This window comes from Bufo gargarizans, chromosome 5, assembly GCF_014858855.1.
Source record: "Bufo gargarizans isolate SCDJY-AF-19 chromosome 5, ASM1485885v1, whole genome shotgun sequence".
Lineage (NCBI taxonomy): Eukaryota > Metazoa > Chordata > Amphibia > Anura > Bufonidae > Bufo > Bufo gargarizans.
In genome coordinates, this window is record NC_058084.1 from 12,933,109 (window position 1) to 12,951,089 (window position 17,981).

Consider the following 17,981-nt stretch of genomic DNA (forward strand, 5'->3'; position numbering starts at 1 on the left):
CAGTTATGTTCCTCCTGAAGATAATGGTCTATCCTTAGTCCTATTATAATGGATGAAGGTGTTCACGTACTTTAGGCCGTTTCCGCTCGTATTGTTTAATGAGAAATGAAAATGTTCCGGCAAAATCTGAAGCCGCGCTGTAATGCATCTAAAGACTAATCAAATTGACTGCTCGGCAGCATATTTCAGCAGGCCGTAATAGTCTCCCTGCAGATCCATAATCATTTATCGGGGAGTAAAGATTGTGCCTGGGTGTAATTAGGTCTGGGGAAACGAGGGTCTCAGAACGACGCCAGAGGATATGGATGGCGGCTGATAAGTGGCCGCGCTTGATTCAAAGTGATCCGTCTGCTTTATAAAAGGGCCGAGGGGAAACTGAAACGCGTTTATGAGAGTCCAAACATTGGCCGGCATCCTCCAGCGGATGCATCACATCTGTCACACGGTGTGTGACGGACTCGGTGAGCGTTGCAAGACGCGAGATACTCATGGTTGGCTTATTTTAAACCATTATTTTTCACCAGGAACCGACGCGTTTTAGACTTCGACAAATTGACCAAATTGATTTATGCCTAAAAGAGGTTGTCCAGTTCCAGTGTCAGGTAGGTGTGTCCCATTAATACAGACACCCACCTGTCTGTAGTCCAAGCACCATTGTTGCATTTCGGGACACTTCCAGGCTGGATCGGAAGTGGACGGGTCCCGTCACCCCTGCGGCCGGTACGTAGCCTCAGCAGTCACATGTGCTTGAACGGCATATCACTAGCAGTAAATCGCTGTTCAAGCACGTGTGACTGCTGAGGACAGTGATTGGTGGACCAGAAGAAGCCAGGGATGGGCCAGTGGCGCTGAAAAAAGGTGGGACTGTAGGTAAGTGGGATTTTTTTTAAAATTTTTTTATGGGGCACAACTTCCGACCACTGGGGTTGTTGACTCCTGAACCGGACAACTCCTATAAATCAGAATTCTGGCGCAGCGTAAATATGGGCCAGGGAGTGTATCGATAAAAGAGCCATAATGGAAACTTCTGAAAAAACTAATAAATAAAAATTCCATTTTAAAGCCAAGCGGATTTAAAGGAAATGTGTCACTAAGAATGTTATCAGCCAGTTAAAACCAGATAGTGACCTTTTTAAAAAAAAATAAAAATATTTTCTGATTGTAGATTTTTTTTATTTTAGTTTCTGAACATAATTATGGGGGTGGCCATCTTGCCTGAGCTGTTCTTAACAGCATTTACACAGCACTAAAAAAATTGCTTTACGGCAGCCCCACGGGCCATAGACACAATGGGCAGGAGGGGACATCATTGACTTCTTTGGAAGCGTTTTCTAGTCATGCTCATGTACAAGGAAATAATAGATAAGCTCTGACAATCACCTATTGTGAATGGCAGATCCTGTCTTATCTTTACACAGAGGTGATATCATTACAGGCAGGATTAGAATGACAGATAAGCAGATAACTGCATACAAGTGATCTGTACAGACCAAGCAATGGCGCCAATTATTAGGCTTAGTGGCCAGTGCAAAAACTGCAGGACTTTCTTTTTAGTGTAAATATAAAAAGTAACATGGAAAATTAAAAATAACCACCAAAAATGATTTAAAAATATGTTAAACATATGTTAAAAAAAAGGGATTTAAACAGCAGGTCATTTTCTGATGACACATTCCCTTTAACTGATAAATAGTTCAGACAAGGAGAAGTTGTGGTCTCCATTGTTTCCAAACCACATTCTGTGGAGAGGAAGGTGTCAGTAGGGGTACCTTAGGGGTACGGGACGACTCTACAAGTCTATGTTCACAAGACAGAATTTTCAAGTGGATTTCCATGGGAAAACCATGTGTATTCTGCCTCTCATTGATATTGATGGGAATCAGAGCCATGGGGTGGCCACACAAGGTCTGAACTGGCTTACTCTACAGTATGTGCCATGTTAAACAGCAAAAGTGCAGCAGAGATCCAAGGGTAAGCCTTGGACTTCTGTCATGAATTCTATGGCAAATGCCCAATGGATTTTTCCAATCTGTCAGGTGAACATTGCCCTAGGCTTCCGATCAACAAATGTAGTTCAGTCTTACCAACTATGGGTGGTGGCCTCAGCCTACTATAATAATCTCCTAATGGGGCAGGGGGTGAACAAGTGCCCAGTTTGGCCTGTGGCGACATGGACATGATTTGGCAGGATCCCTCTTCATTGTGTGTAGTCCTGTCTACAATACAAGTTACTGCCTGTCCAATACTTTCATACAACTCTAACATTTTCATTGAAATTGCAGGAATTTTTTGAATTTCCTTAAAAAAAATTTTTTTTTTTTTTTTTTTGAACAATGAAAAAAATTTTGAACCAAAAATATTTCAGTGATTTGAAAGTGAATTATGGAATTAGAAGACATTTTGAGCCTATGATTACCTTTTCTCCACGGCTTCCCTTTTCACCTCGTTCTCCTTGTAATCCCTAAAATAAAATGAAAATAAAAAAAAACTGAAAAATAAATAAAGTAAAATCCCAAAAGGACATACCAGAAGGTCTAGACATGAAAAAAATTAAAGCAGTGTCCATGGTATCGGGTCACTATGGCTTGTCACTTACTGGGGAACCCACTGGTCCAAGGGCTCCAGGTTGTCCTCTGGGTCCTTCTGGCCCCTATAGATAAAAAATAAACATAAGTACTGTATGCTGGCATTATATCGGCACTGTATTGAAATATTTGAGTGCTGTATGATATATTGTTATACAGTGCTCAAATACCAGTAATTGAGCACTGTGTGATGGCATTATTTCAGCGCTGTGTGGCAATATTTTTTGAGTAATCTCTATGAGTGTATTATTCGGACACTCATTGACTCTGTTTTCACTACTCGAGTACTCAAATAATAGTAATTGAGAACGGTATTATTTTGTCAGGGTACAGTATGGTGCTATTATTTGAGCACTGCATATTGGTATTATTGGGGACTGTATGGCAACATTATTTTAGTATTGCATGCCACATTATCCAGTGCTGAAATAATACTAATTGAGCACAGTATGATAGCATTATTATGGTGACATTATTTGAGCACTGCATAGTGGTGTTGTTTTGGCAGTGTACAGTGTACATTCCACTTTGTGGCATTCGATTCGCTCAACACTAGTGGCCATTCATGGGCAATTTGCTCTCCATTCATGATGGGGCCTCGTTTTTGAGATAGGAATTGGTCCCAGAAGGTGGGACCCGCACCTATCGGAGATTCGTGGCATTTCTTATAAATTTGCCAATTTTTTTTAGGAATAATAACCCTTTAAATACTGTATGATGTATGATACAATGCCCTGTATGATGGTATTAAGCCATATGCAGGGGTGCACCTAGCATTTCTCCTGCTTGAGGCGAAAACTGAGACGCCCCCCCCCCAAAACCAATTTCTTAACCTAACTCCTTTGCCACAATGAAAGCGCTCATTGCCCATGGCCCCCCTCTTGCCCCTACCTGGTGCTGCCTGAGGCATTCGCCTCACCTGGCCTCATTGGTGGTGCACCCCAGACCATATGTGGTAATATTTTTGGCACTGTATAACTTTATATTTTTGGATCACCATTAGGCCCCTTGCAGACGAGCGTGTCCGGATAAGGTCCGGATGCGTTGTGGGTGCGTTGCGGCAAACCCGCGCGAGTAGGTGCCCAATTGCAGTCTGTTTTGACTGCGATTGCGTTCCGTTGTTCAGTTTTTATCGCGCGGGTGCAATGTGTTTTGCACGCGCATGATAAAATACTGAATGTGGTACCCAGAGCCGAACTTCTTCACAGAAGTTCAGGTTTGGGTCCAAGGTTGTGTAGATTGTATTATTTCCCCTTATAACATGGTTATAAGGGAAAATAATAGCATTCTGAATACAGAATGCATAGTACAATAGCGCTGGAGGGGTTAAAAAAATAATAATAATTTAACTCACCTTAATCCACTTGTTCGCGCAGCCGGCATCTCTTCTGTCTTCTTCTTTGAGGAATAGGACCTTTGATGACGTCACTGTGCTAATCACATGGTCCATCACATGATCTTTTACCATGGTGATGGATCATGTGACGGACCATGTGATGTGCACAGCACAGGTCCTTTTCCTGTGCACAGCAAAGATGAAGACAGAAGAGATGCCGGCTGCGCGATCAAGTGGATTAAGGTGAGTTAAATGTTTTATTTATTTTTAACCCCTCCAGCGCTATTGTACTATGCATTCTGTATTCAGAATGCTATTATTTTCCCTTATAACCATGTTATAAGGGAAAATAATAATGATCGGGTCCCCATCCCGATCATCCCCTAGCAACCGCGCGTGAAAATCGCACCACATCCGCGCTTGCTTGCGGATGCTTGCGATTTTCATGCAGCCCCATTCACTTCTATGGGGCCTGCGTTGCGTGAAAAACGCACAATATAGAACATGCAGCGATTTCCACGCAACGCACAAGTGATGCGTGAAAATCACCGCTCATGTGCACAGCCCCATAGAAATGAACGGGTCCGGATTCAGTGCGGGTGCAATGCGTTCACCTCACGCATTGCACCCGCGCGGAAATCTCGCCCGTGTGAAAGGGGTCTTAGATTATTTTGGACACTTTATGGCAATAGTATTTAATCACTCTGTGGCAGTATTATTGTAGCACTGTACGGCTGTAGTTTTTGAGCACTGTATGGACATATTTGATGACTGCGTGTACTGGAAGTCTTGTGCATTCATCCTATGATATTTTTCTTTCTGTGGTTTGCACATTGTCCATTAGTTATGGTTGTTTATCCACCTTTTGAGTAGTATGGAAGTTTATGGGCCCAAGCTGATGTCCGACACCCCGGACACTCATTCTGTCTCATAGATAAATGTCCCTCTGTGTCCAATATCCATCAAACCCCGTTTATTATCTTGTCCCCAATACACACATTCAATGAATAACTTTTTTTTTTTTCTTCTAAAAGACACCGCGACTTCTCCACCGCTCTGTTTAATAATGAATAAACTCAATTTTGCGCCTAGTGTTTGGTCAATCAGATTCTGTTTTAGTTATTGATCGGACTCGGATAAAGGTGACATCAAATCTTCGGTCTAATTAAAGCAGGAATACGGACAATTCACAAGAGCTAAACCCATCTCTCCTGCCCCCATTGTCTAAATCAATGCCACATTCATTAGCGGCTCTATACCAGAAAAAAGGGAACAGACATAAAGCAGCAGGGTTCCTTTTGGTGTAAAGTCCCGCGGGTTCCGTCTTCATCTTGCACTTTATTTGTAGAATACAATCACTTTAATTATTAAAACTGCCGGGAAGTAGAAGGAGAATATTTTATCAAAGGTTTAGCAATAAAGGGGGCGGCATAGTGTCATACACGGATGTGAAAGGCGTGCGCACGCAGTCCCTGTACAGCGGCACCGAGGCGTTATGTATTCTGCTGTACGGCGCCCCCATGAGGTGCGGTGAGGACACTACTGAAGGATATCTATGTAATAGGGTAGGCATTAGAAGATACAGAATCAGAATCTCAGGGTATAGATTGGCCCAATATCAGCACAAGAGCCGTAATGTGTTGAATTTAAAGGTTTTATCCCATTATTAATGTAAAAAATGACCATCAGACATCATATAGGACATGACAATCTCTAGAAAGCTAGAACCAGCCCTGTACCTCACATGGATCCATAGATCTCCACATTCACTGCCTCAATTACTCTGTCAGCTCAGGAGGTGTCCTTTCTACTGCTGTTCTCTCCCTATCACTATCAAAATGCTCAGGGGGGGGGGGGGGGGGGGGCTTTATACTTTATCCTGCAGCTCTCTCCCTATCACAGCTAAGATAAAGTGTATTTCATCCTGCATACAGCATAGGGGCTGTGTCCTTTCTGCATCAGTTATCTCCCCATCAAAGCTCAGGGAGAGTGCCCTTTCTGCTGAAGCCCTCTCCCTATCACAGTTCAAGGGGCATGTCCTTTCTTGAGGGGTGTTTCCTTTCTGCTACAGCTCTCTCCCTGCAACTGTTACAGCTACTATCAGTAGGTATGGCTGATGGAACAGGATGCATCATGTGGGCATTATTACTGTGAGGGGCACAAGGTGGGTATAATAACTGTGAGGGGCACAAGGTGGGTATAACTACTGTGAGGGGCACAAGGTGGGTATAACTACTGTGAGGGGCACAAGGTGGGTATAACTACTGTGAGGGGCACAAGGTGGGTATAACTACTGTGAGGGGCACAAGGTGGGTATAACTACTGTGATGGGGCACACTTTGGGTAAAATTACTGTGAGGGGCATAATGTGGGTATAACTACTGTGAGGGGCACAAGGTGGGTAAAACTACTGTAAGGGGCATAATGTGGGTATAACTACTGTGAGGGCACAGGGTGGTTATAACTACTGTGAGGGGCACAAGGTGGGTATAACTACTGTGAGGGGCACAAGGTGGGTATAACTACTGTGAGGGGCACAAGGTGGTTATAATTACTGTGAGGGGCACAAGGTGGATATAACTGAAATAACTACTGTGAAGAGCACAAGGTGGGTATAACTACTGTGAGGGGCACAAGGTGGGTATAATTACTGTGAGGGGCACAAGGTGGATATAACTGATATAACTACTGTGAGGGGCACAAGGTTGTTATAACTACTGTGAGGGGCACAAGGTGGATATAACTGATATAACTACTGTGAGGGGCACAAGGTGGGCATAAGTACTGTGTGGTAGCACTAAGGGGAAATGCCCTAGATTACCCTGTTATACATTGTGATGGCTTGGTCTTACAAGACCAGCACTAGCGCCCCCTGCTATAGATTTTGCTCCACCACCTCATGGACCTTGTTCCAGATCCAGCGGATATCACACAGACATGCCAGTGAAACCCTGTATGCGTAGGACCAGGGGTGTAACGATCGCGCTGCACTCACATGTAACGGGGCCCGGCACTGTACTTCATGCTGGGCACCTGCCAGAGCGCTCATCACAGCAGCGTTCCATCCACTCGGCCCGGCATCTATCTATCAGGCCCCAGTGCTGCTCTATTTGTAGTACTCACAAACTAAGCGGGTGGGGGCGGGGCCTGACTAACAACGGCCAGGCTCCACCCACCAGCTTTATACATGAATACTACTAGTAGGGCAGTGCTAGGGCCTGATAGATGCTGGACCGAGTTGATTGAACGCTGCTGTGATGAGTGCTCTGACGGGGACCTGGCATTGTCACTGAGTGAAGACTGGGGGAAAATTACTGTGGTCACTATATGGAGATTACTGGGCGCAGTGCAGGAAGAACATAACTGGGGGCACTATAGTGACATTACAGGGGGGCAGTGGAAGGACATTACTGGGGGCAGTATATGGACATTACTGGGGGTAGTGGGGGGACATTATTATTACCAGAGACACAATAGGAGGCATTAATATTACTGGAGGCACATTAGGAGATATGATGACTGGGTGCACTGTGGGATCATTATTATTACTGGGGCACCCCATGGGGTATTTTTATTACCGGGGTCACTAAGGGTGCATTTTTAATACTGAGTCACTATGGGGTCATTATTATTATTGGGGACTATAGAAGGCACTATAAGGGCCCTTTTACTAGGGGAATGATGGGGGGGCATTAATATTACTGAAGGCACTGTCAGGGGCATTAATTAATACTGGTAGCATAACCAGGGAATTATTATTGCTGGGAACATTTTAACTGTAGGAGGCATTACAGGGGCCTTATAGCTATAGGGGCACTATAGGGGGGCATTAGACAGTAACCAATGGTGGTCTTATAGGGGACACTATAACTACTGGGGACACTATAAAGGTGGATAAATACTACTGGAGGCACTACAGAGGGGGCTCATTAATACTATAGAGAGCCTCATTAGTGTTGGGTGCACTATGGTAGACATTATTATTCGGCACAATATAAAGGGCACTATCACTAACAGGGGCAATCTTGGGGAGCAGTATCATTATTGGGCGCATTGTAGGGGGCACTATTACTAATAAGGGCACTCTGGGATTTGTGAGAGAGTTAGTTTGAGTTAAGTTTGAACTTGATGTTACTTAGTTCTGTTATCAATGGTAATGTTGCTGGGGGGGCTTTGATAGCTGTGTACATGCTGGGGGGTTGCTGATGGATTGCTGGTGTACGTGCTGGGGGGGGGTACGGATAGTTCTGGACACAGAGGGTGATGTGATGGACGATTTGGGAGTGAGTTATATGGTAAGTCCAGGGTGGGCCCTTTAATTTACCATCCTGCATAGGCTACCAACTGACTTAAGAAGCCAATGGCTGTTGGGGCTTTGGAACGGCAGGGGAGGAGCACTGTGGTGAGGGAGGAGATCCGCCATTATTGTGCCATGCTTGCTTCATCAGCACAGTCAGAAGCACAGCCAGCAGGTAATTCATTATAATGCAATCAATTTCACCACATGGGTTCCATTAGAGTAAGGGTCATTAAAACAGGTCATTTATATTTTATAAATTGGGGGCATAATTTAATTTGTAGGGGTTGGGGAGTCCACACCTGGTGTAAGCACTGACGATTTGTGTAGTGATTAGCGGCAGCGTAATACAAAGCATATTATGGGAAGGGCGGGTTCCGGATTCAAAGTTTGCCCTGGGGCCCATAGAACTCTAGTTACGCCACTGTATGGTTCTTTCATTTATCGCGAGGTGTGTTGGTACCGCTGTGTACCCTGTTTTTTTTCCAGGTAACATACTTGGGATCATTTTGCGCCGATCTTTGGTCCCCCTCCGCACTACCAGAGAATTGGCCTAACTTATGAATTAGGTGCACGCCTGGAGTAAAAACTACTCAGGCCCCTCCAGTATGTTTTACTCCTCTTTTACAGTCTAAAAGATAATAAATGTGTCGGGGACAGAATTCAGGTCCCCGTCACACCCTTTCCGCTCCTAAATAGTTGCAAAAGGGGTCTTGCAAAGATTTTTACTCCTAAAACAGGCGCAAAAATATTTGTAAGGATTTTTTTAAGAGTTACATTTTAAGCTAATTACCCATAATCCTATGGGGACTGGGTGGGATTGGTTATGTACAGTTTTGCACTGGGCGGAGTTAAAGGCATGGGTTAGCATTAAAACTATTTGTCGCAGCGCACCGCTGTTTTCAGCGCGCAGTGGGTGAATCCTTTCTCCAGGTGCCGGAAAGCGTAGCTACACCTCTGCCCTTTAATGGTGTTCTTTGGGATGTCTGGCCTTGCATTAGGTTAGATCATCAATATTAGATCAGTTAGGGTCCATCTCTCAGCATTTCCATCAATAACTGCATTTATCACAGAGGATTTCCACTTGTGGGACACTACGAGCTGCATGCCACGAGTCCCACTGTCTTACTACTGCCCCACAGTCACTAATTGGAAACCCAGCCTTCGTAGTTTGCAGACTGCTTTCGTTCATGTTCATTTGCTCTTGCCTGACTGTCTGTCCAACTGCTCTCTATTTGAGTACAGGTGGCTCGAGGTATCGAAATAGTCAGAAGACAGAAGCAAAAAAGAGTTTACCAAAAAATCATGCAACTTCAGAGTTAAAAATCAAGTAATGAAGGAGATACATTGACAAAAAAAATACTGGACATAGTCTGAGGCATTAGTTAAAACTCCTGGGCCCAAGTGCAAAATCTGTAACATGGCTCCCACCAGGCAGGTGCCATTTAAAATATGGGAGGCTTCTTATACGGCAGAGGGACTTTTGGCCCCTTCAGGCACCAAGCCCTGGGTGTTACCTCTGTACCCAACATGTACATAAACTAAGAACATCAGTTGTTTAGTACAAAAATGTACAACATAAAGGACCTAAAGTTTGGACTCCCTATCAGTTTACAAACCGGATTCCCAAAAAGTTGGGACACTAAACAAATTGTGAATAAAAACTGAATGCAATGATGTGGAGATGGCAAATGTCAATATTTTATTTGTAATAGAACGTAGATGACAGATCAAACGTTTAATCCGAGTAAATGTATCATTTTAAAGGAAAAATACGTTGATTCAAATTTTCACAGTGTCAACAAATCCCCAAAAAGTTGGGACAAGTAGCAATAAGAGGCTGGAAAAAGTAAATTTGAGCATAACGAAGAGCTGGAAGACCAATTAACACTAATTAGGTCAATTGGCAACATGATTGGGTATAAAAAGAGCTTCTCAGAGTGGCAGTGTCTCTCAGAAGCCAAGATGGGTAGAGGATCACCAATTCCCACAATGTTGCGCAGAAAGATAGTGGAGCAATATCAGAAAGGTGTTACCCAGCGAAAAATTGCAAAGACTTTGCATCTATCATCATCAACTGTGCATAACATCATCCGAAGATTCAGAGAATCTGAAACAATCTCTGTGCGTAAGGGTCAAGGCCGTAAAACCATACTGGATGCCCGTGATCTCCGGGCCCTTAAACGACACTGCACCACAAACAGGAATGCTACTGTAAAGGAAATCACAGAACGGGCTCAGGAATACTTCCAGAAACCATTGTCAGTGAACACAATCCACCGCGCCATCCGCCGTTGCCAGATGAAACTCTACAGTGCAAAGAAGAAGCCATTTCTAAGCAAGATCCACAAGCTCAGGCGTTTTCACTGGGCCAGGGATCATTTAAAATGGAGTGTGGCAAAATGGAAGACTGTTCTGTGGTCAGACGAGTCACGATTCGAAGTTCTTTTAGGAAATCTGGGACGCCATGTCATCCGGATCAAAGAGGACAAGGACAACCCAAGTTGTTTTTAACGCTCAGTTCAGAAGCCTGCATCTCTGATGGTATGGGGTTGCATGAGTGCGTGTGGCATGGGCAGCTTGCATGTCTGGAAAGGCACCATCAATGCAGAAAAATATATTCAGGTTCTAGAACAACATCTGCTCCCATCCAGACGTCATCTCTTTCAGGGAAGACCCTGCATTTGTAAACAAGATAATGCCAGACCACATTCTGCATCAATCACAACATCATGGCTGCGTAGGAGAAGGATCCGGGTACTGAAATGGCCGGTCTGCAGTCCAGATCTTTCACCTATAGAGAACATTTGACGCATCATAAAGAGGAAGGTGCAACAAAGAAGGCCCAAGACGATTGAACAGTTAGAGGCCTGTATTAGACAAGAATGGGAGAGCATTCCTATTTCTTAACTTAAGAAACTGGTCTCCTCGGTCCCCAGACGTCTGTTGAGTGTTGTAAGAAGGAGGGAAGATGCCACACAGTGGTGAAAATGGCCTTGTCCCAACTTTTTGGGGATTTGTTGACACCATGAAATTCTGATTCAACATATTTTTCCCTTAAAATGGTACATTTTCTCAGTTTAAACTTTAGTTCCGTGATTTATGTTCTATTCTGAATAAAATATTAGAAGTTGGCACCTCCACATCATTGCATTCAGTATTTATTCACGATTTGTATAGTGTCCCAACTTTTTTGGAATCCGGTTTGTACTTTATGACAAATTTAAGAAATGTTGGCAAAGGTTTTTTTTATATATATGTTACCGAAACCAGTATTTTTGGAACCAAATGAAGACTGTGGTCGTGTAAGAAAGTTCTCTACTTATAATATTCCTTTACGATCAGTGCCATAATCTAAAATATTCCCACCAAGTGTTCTAGGGAAACCAAACTCTTACCTGTGGTCCCGGAGGGCCAGCAACACCATTTTCTCCCCGCTCTCCTTTGCTACCCTGAAAAATGAAATTTGAAGAAGTTGGAATAGTCATTGTAAACATCATTTCTGCGCTCTGACCATGTAGTAATCCATGTATGATTGTGAAAGCCAAATGAGTTTGTACAAGAGTTACATTAGAAGAAGTGCTCAACATAAAATTCAACATATGGTGGACTGGTGCAACTTTTAGTAAAAAGTTGAAACCACTAAATGGTGATCATATCCTATGTGAAGCTTTCTGGAGTAAATGGTTATATTGGTTTAATTACACCTTATTAGATACACCTAACTAATAGTGGATGGAAACTCATTTCAACCAAAGGCATCCTAGCATGGCTTCAACAATATGTCGGAAAATAAGCAGCAAGGATAGAGAGTAACTGAAGTAAATGGTATTGGAGGTACAACTGTACAGTACACAACCCACACTTTCCATTAGTGAGATGGAGATTTGGGAGTAAGGCAGGCTCATGAAGAAAATATTCCTATGCTTGGAACCATTACCTGACAGAATTGTGAAATGGACCATCACCCTTGTGTTTTCATCCATGAGATATTCAGCATACAATAGTCATAAAGGGATGAGTTAGTTCAGGAACATTGATTTGATCATTTAGGCCTGTGATGGCAAAGCTCACGCACTCCAGCTGTGGTAAAACTATAACTCCCAAAATGCAAACTTGCTTGGCCGTTCTCAGAACTCCATAGAAATTAATAGAGCATGCTGGGAGTCGTAGTTTCACCACAGCTGGAGTACCGGAGGTTAGCCATCACTGATTTAGACTATACAGTAGGTCTTCATTAGTAGAGACAACTGAAAATTGGAAAGGTCCCTTTAACAATGTTTAAAATTTTGTACGAGTTGTATTTGTAACTTTTTGGGGGCCACAGTGGAACATGCAGCTCCAAAGTAGGAAATTCGACCATCAGGAACATGTTGGCAAAGATAATTTTTTGGAAAATATGTTCAATCTACGCGACCATACACGAGACTGAAATTTTAAAAGTGGGCAAAATGGGTACACGTACTCATGTTCTTTTCAAAACCCATCCTTATGTCATCATGATTCAGAGGGAACAAGGACTCGACTTGACTTGTCCTACTTCAGTTGAGATGCTCAAGAGTCCTTTAGAGTAATGTTCTCTCCAACCTTTACACTAACCTGATTTAACCACATACTGTTGTAGTTCAACCATGACAGGGTGTGACACAACTTGTATTCAGCCACTCTCATCAGCCGTTTTCAATCAGGAACACTGTTGACTTTTTTCTCCCAAAATGAAACTTTTGGGTGTGAAAAGACTTGACTCTAAAACTTTTAAGTCTTGAACCTAAAACCTACATGCAAAGCAATGATGGTCATGCCAACATTAAAGTTCTTTAGAGCCAATGTTTTTCCCATTCACAAGTAGAATCACCTACACTCAGTTCATCAGGCTCTGAAATCAAGCATGTGATACAGTCACTGGACTTATGATTATGTCTGGCACTATTTATTAGTTTGCCAATGCATTGGAAATGGTCCAAGTGGACAGGGTTGGACTGTCCAAGAGAGGGTCTATCATCTAGAAGCTCTAGTTTCTGATCCAATAACTAGGTCCAGCCACAACAGGACCTAGTTTATCACCAAGGTTCTAAAGAAGATGAAACCCTCACCAGTTGATCAATTGCAGCTAGGGTTTCTTAATTTTTGGAATTGTTACCTAAATTACCAATTAGTCCTTGATGATGATAATTAAGTGCAATAAAAACAGCAATGAAATGTGGACATGAATTTGTCTTTGTACAGCTGAACTTTCTTTAGTTGGCACATTGCAGTCCAACTGTCACGGCCAACATGAGCTGCATTGACGCTCCATCTGACACGTTGCCTGGGACAGAGTCCTAGTGTCATCACAATGATGGGAACCCATGACTCTCTGCTTTGAGGAATATGTGGTTCCAAGATCAACAACTGATACAATGTGTGATGTGATTGACCTAGGATAGGGAAAACAATCCAATATTCCTCTGCTTGATTATCAACCATGTGAAGAGTTTTCTGGTTGTTTTTATCCATACATTTTTGTGATCTCCTGTGCTTGATTGCCTGACTTAGTCTGCTCTTCAATATTCAGTGTACCAACCTGACATAACATTTCGACGTTCTCTTCTGATTTGGACCTGATGTTCATCTGACATTTGCTGCCTTTACACTTGCCCACCATCAGGTTCTGACCATTTCTTTGGAAATATCCTGGGAGGGTGAAGATACCTAAGACTCTGCATCTCAGTTTAGCCTTCACCAACCTAAAAGTCAACAGTCAGCTGGTAAGCTTCTGCTAACTGCCTCTAGTCTGAAGTGGTCTTACTTCTTACCGAACAACTTGGCATCTGGAAAATTTGCCATCAACACACCTGCTGCCAGCTGGTCAGGAATCGTCACCCAATTGTGATCATGGACTAGAATCCATACATTAGAAACAATGAGTAACAAAGTAACACTTACCCTTTCTCCTTTGGCTCCTTCCCTGCCAAATGGACCAGGAGGCCCAAAAGATCCCTGAAAAAAATGTACATGCTGTAAACCCCTAGAAACTGTTATACCTTATCTGAAGGCAAGGCTCAAACTAGTGAAAAAACATGATTTCTACAACTGGGTTTTTTTTAAAATAAAAAATGATGCGTATTGTTGTTATGCAAAAAAACAAACTACTGCCTGTCGTCTCTGACAGTGACTTGTTCCCTGCCAGAACAAAAGGATCAGTCATCTTGGAATTACATTACTCAACTGTCTCTGCCCCGCTCCCCTCCTTACTCCTGAATTTTTCTCTCTTTTGTGCATCAGATTTCTATGGCAACCTGATACACAACAGTAATGTCACACCAGTTGCTTAAACCTTTCTCTGGCAGTGGGACGATGCCTAAAGTTGAGCATCACGTTGCCTTTCTGTTTGTTCATCCACTTTGCTGCATCCAGCTCTGCTGCATCCAACTCTGCTACATTGGCCCTTCAACTACACCAGCTTTGCGCCCTGCCATTACATCAGCTCTGCTGCATCCTACTCTTCCGCATTAGCCCTTCCACTACCTCAGATCTGCTACATTGTCTCTGCCACTACATCAGACCTGCTGCCTCCAACACTGCTACTACATCAATTCTGCTGCATCCAGGTCTGCTACATTAGTCCTTCCACTACATTAGCATTGCTGCATACAACTCAGCTACACTGGCCCTACCACTACATAAGTGCTGCTGCATCCAACTGTGCTACATTAGACCTTCCACTACATCAGATCTGCTACATCCAACAATGCTACATTGGCCCTACCACAACACCAACTCTGCTGCATCCATCTCTGCTACATTAGACTTGCCATTACATCAGCTCCACTGCATCCAACTCTGCTACAATTACTATGTCACAGCACCGACCCTGCTACATCCATCCTTGCTACATTAGCCCTAACAGGGTCCACTAGAAAGGTATCCCTTTCCAAAAGGAGTTGTGCAGGACAAGCACAACATTTCTGCAAGGTAGGTCCACCTCTCCTGAGGTTCACTGGCTGCTGCTCCTCCTCTCTGGTATCCAGATCTTTAACAGGTGAACAATGGTTGAAAAATAGGAAACTATTGGGACAGTGCTCTACGATCAATGTACAGGATTATTTCTGAATCAAAACCATATGAAAATAATATAAAAGCACTACACGTTTCAGCAGTGAGGCGTCACCTTCTTCGGGTCCATAATAACACAGCGCCCTCATGCAGTTACTGAACTTGAATACTGGCATGTGGCGGTTGTGTTCACTGCTGAAATGCGTCGTCCTTCTATGTTCTTTTAATATAAATTTAATTAACAAATAAATCTGTTCATCGCAGAGCAGCGTCCCAATTGTTCCCTATGTTTCTCTTTTATTATTAACCCAATAACCAATGACATCATCACTCACCAATAAAAAGCAATGACATCATCACTCACCGATAATAAGCAATGACATCATCACCAATAATAAGCAATGACATCATCACTCACCGATAATAAGCAATGACATCATCACTCACCGATAATAAGCAATTACATCATCACTCACCGATAATAAGCAATGACATCATCACCAATAATAAACCATGACATAATCACTCACTGATAATAAGCAATGACATCATCACCCACCGATAATAAACAATGACATCATCACTAATAATAAACAATTACATCATAATTCACCACTTATAAGCAATGATATCATCACTACCCGATAATAAGCAGTGACATAATCACCAATAATAAACAATGACATCACCAATAAACAATGACATCATCACTCACTGATAATAAGCAATGACATCATCACTCACTGATAATAGGCAATGACAACATCACTCACGGTAATAAACAATGACATCATCACTCACCGATAATAAGCAATGATATCATCACTCCCCGATAATAAGCAATGACATCATCACCAACCAATAATAAACAATTACATCATCCCTCACCGATAATAGGCAGTGACATCATCACCAATTATAAACAATGACATCACCAATAAACAATGACATCATCACTCACTGATAATAAGCAATGACAACATCACTCACCGGTAATAAACAATGACATCATCACTCACCGATAATAAGCAATGACATCATCACTCAGTGATAAGAGGCAGTGGCACTAAAGAACAAACACACAACCAGCACCTGGAATACTGCTAATATTTCATTGCACAAGTAATTTAAAGGGGTTGTCTGAGATTGTTTTTATATTAGTCAGGGACGGTGTTATAATATCTCGACGCCCTCAGTTCTAGAGCTGCCACACCTCTCCGATCCCCCCAGACTCTGTTGCCGGATTGCAGAGGGGATGTGCCGTATATTGCACAGCAGCGGTCTGGTGATGTGTAGCACAGAGTCCAGTGATTGACTGCAGCGGTCACGTGCGGTATACGGCATGTCATCACTACAGCCACAACATTACATCACGGCTGAACTAGCGGGGAGGAGATGGAGCTTCGGACGGTATTACTATATCACTTTGCCTGATTAAAAAATAAAATCTGGCACAATCCTTTTGTTAAAATGACACTGAAGAATAAGATCCACCCGAGAGTGACAAGTATGGGGCGTTATTACCTTCTCTCCTTTTTCTCCTCTAATTCCAGGAAATCCTTGTATTCCAGCCTCTCCCTGAAATATAAGATCAAGATTAATTACATCAGAAATGCAGATCATATAATTAGAGATGAGCGAATCGAAGTTGACGAAGTGGAATTCGCTCAGAATTTCTAGAAAAATGCAATTCGCACCGAATCCGAATTCTTGGCAACAAAAAGCATTTTTTCCTAAAATAGCTGCTACATGTGTTAGGACATGGAGAAAAGAACTCTGGGAACAAGGGATCACCCACAATGCCTTGCGTGCAGCCAATCAGCAGTCAGACAGCCCTGTGATGTCACAGCCCTATAAATAGCCTCAGCCATCTTGGATTCTGCCATTTTCCAGTGTACTTAGTGCAGGGAGAGACGTCACAGGCGCTAGGGACAGTGCTAGGAAAGACTTTTTTGGTGTGTATTAATTTTCTTTTTATTTATTTACTTGATCTAACAGTATGTCAGGCAGAGAAGTTCCAGGCCCTGCACAGGGCAGTGGCAGAGACCTAAATGTTTCTGGCGCAGGCACAGGTCACAGCAGAGTAATGGGGCGTGGCAGCAGGAGTCGCAGCGAGAGGCCCCTGTTCCCGTTGTCATCTAGCGGTCGTGTCTTGACCAGCAACCCAGCAGTTCTTGATTGGTTGACTCGATCATCCACTTCGTCCCAAGTGACATCAGACACCCTCAGCCAAGAGTCGGTGGGTTCGTCAGACACAACACTTAGTTGGCATGGCCCGGGAGCAGGGACTGTGCCCTCACCTGTCTCAACCTTCCTCTGTCCTTTTCTGTTCCCTCAGCCAGAGAAGTATTATATGCTGGGGGCTCAGCTCCATTATACAGCGAGGACGAGCTACTAGAGGACAGTCAGCAGCTTCTGCCCAGCCAAGATCTGAAGGAAACATCCGCCGCTTCCTCCGGTAGGCGGGCAAGTAGTGATGAGGAGAGTGGTGTGGGAGTTGGTGTTGCGAGCGGTCAGGCTCCTGGCTCAGAGACCTTTAAGGAGGACATCAGTAACATGCAGACAGTACTCGATGATGATGTAGCCGATCGCAATTGGGAGCCGGATGACGAAGGAGCTTCCTCATTATCGGGAGAAGAGGGTGGCAGCTTGCGCGTGAGGCAGCGGCGGAGCCAGCAAGTTGGTAGTGTGGCCGGGAGTCAGCAGGGTGGCAGCAGTGGCTGAGGGA

General features: G+C 43.5%; 1 protein-coding gene across 1 annotated transcript in view; it reads right to left on the minus strand.

Moving 5' to 3' along the window:
* COL22A1 (collagen type XXII alpha 1 chain) overlaps nucleotides 1-17,981 on the minus strand; it is a 305,779-nt gene that overhangs the window by 171,679 nt on the left and 116,119 nt on the right. Inside the window, exons 12-16 of the mRNA XM_044294919.1 lie at nucleotides 16,778-16,831; nucleotides 14,144-14,197; nucleotides 11,617-11,670; nucleotides 2,597-2,650; nucleotides 2,417-2,461 (exon numbers count right to left, since the gene is read on the minus strand). Of these exons, the coding sequence (XP_044150854.1) occupies nucleotides 2,417-2,461; nucleotides 2,597-2,650; nucleotides 11,617-11,670; nucleotides 14,144-14,197; nucleotides 16,778-16,831 (261 nt within the window). The remainder of the gene's footprint in view (nucleotides 1-2,416; nucleotides 2,462-2,596; nucleotides 2,651-11,616; nucleotides 11,671-14,143; nucleotides 14,198-16,777; nucleotides 16,832-17,981) is intronic.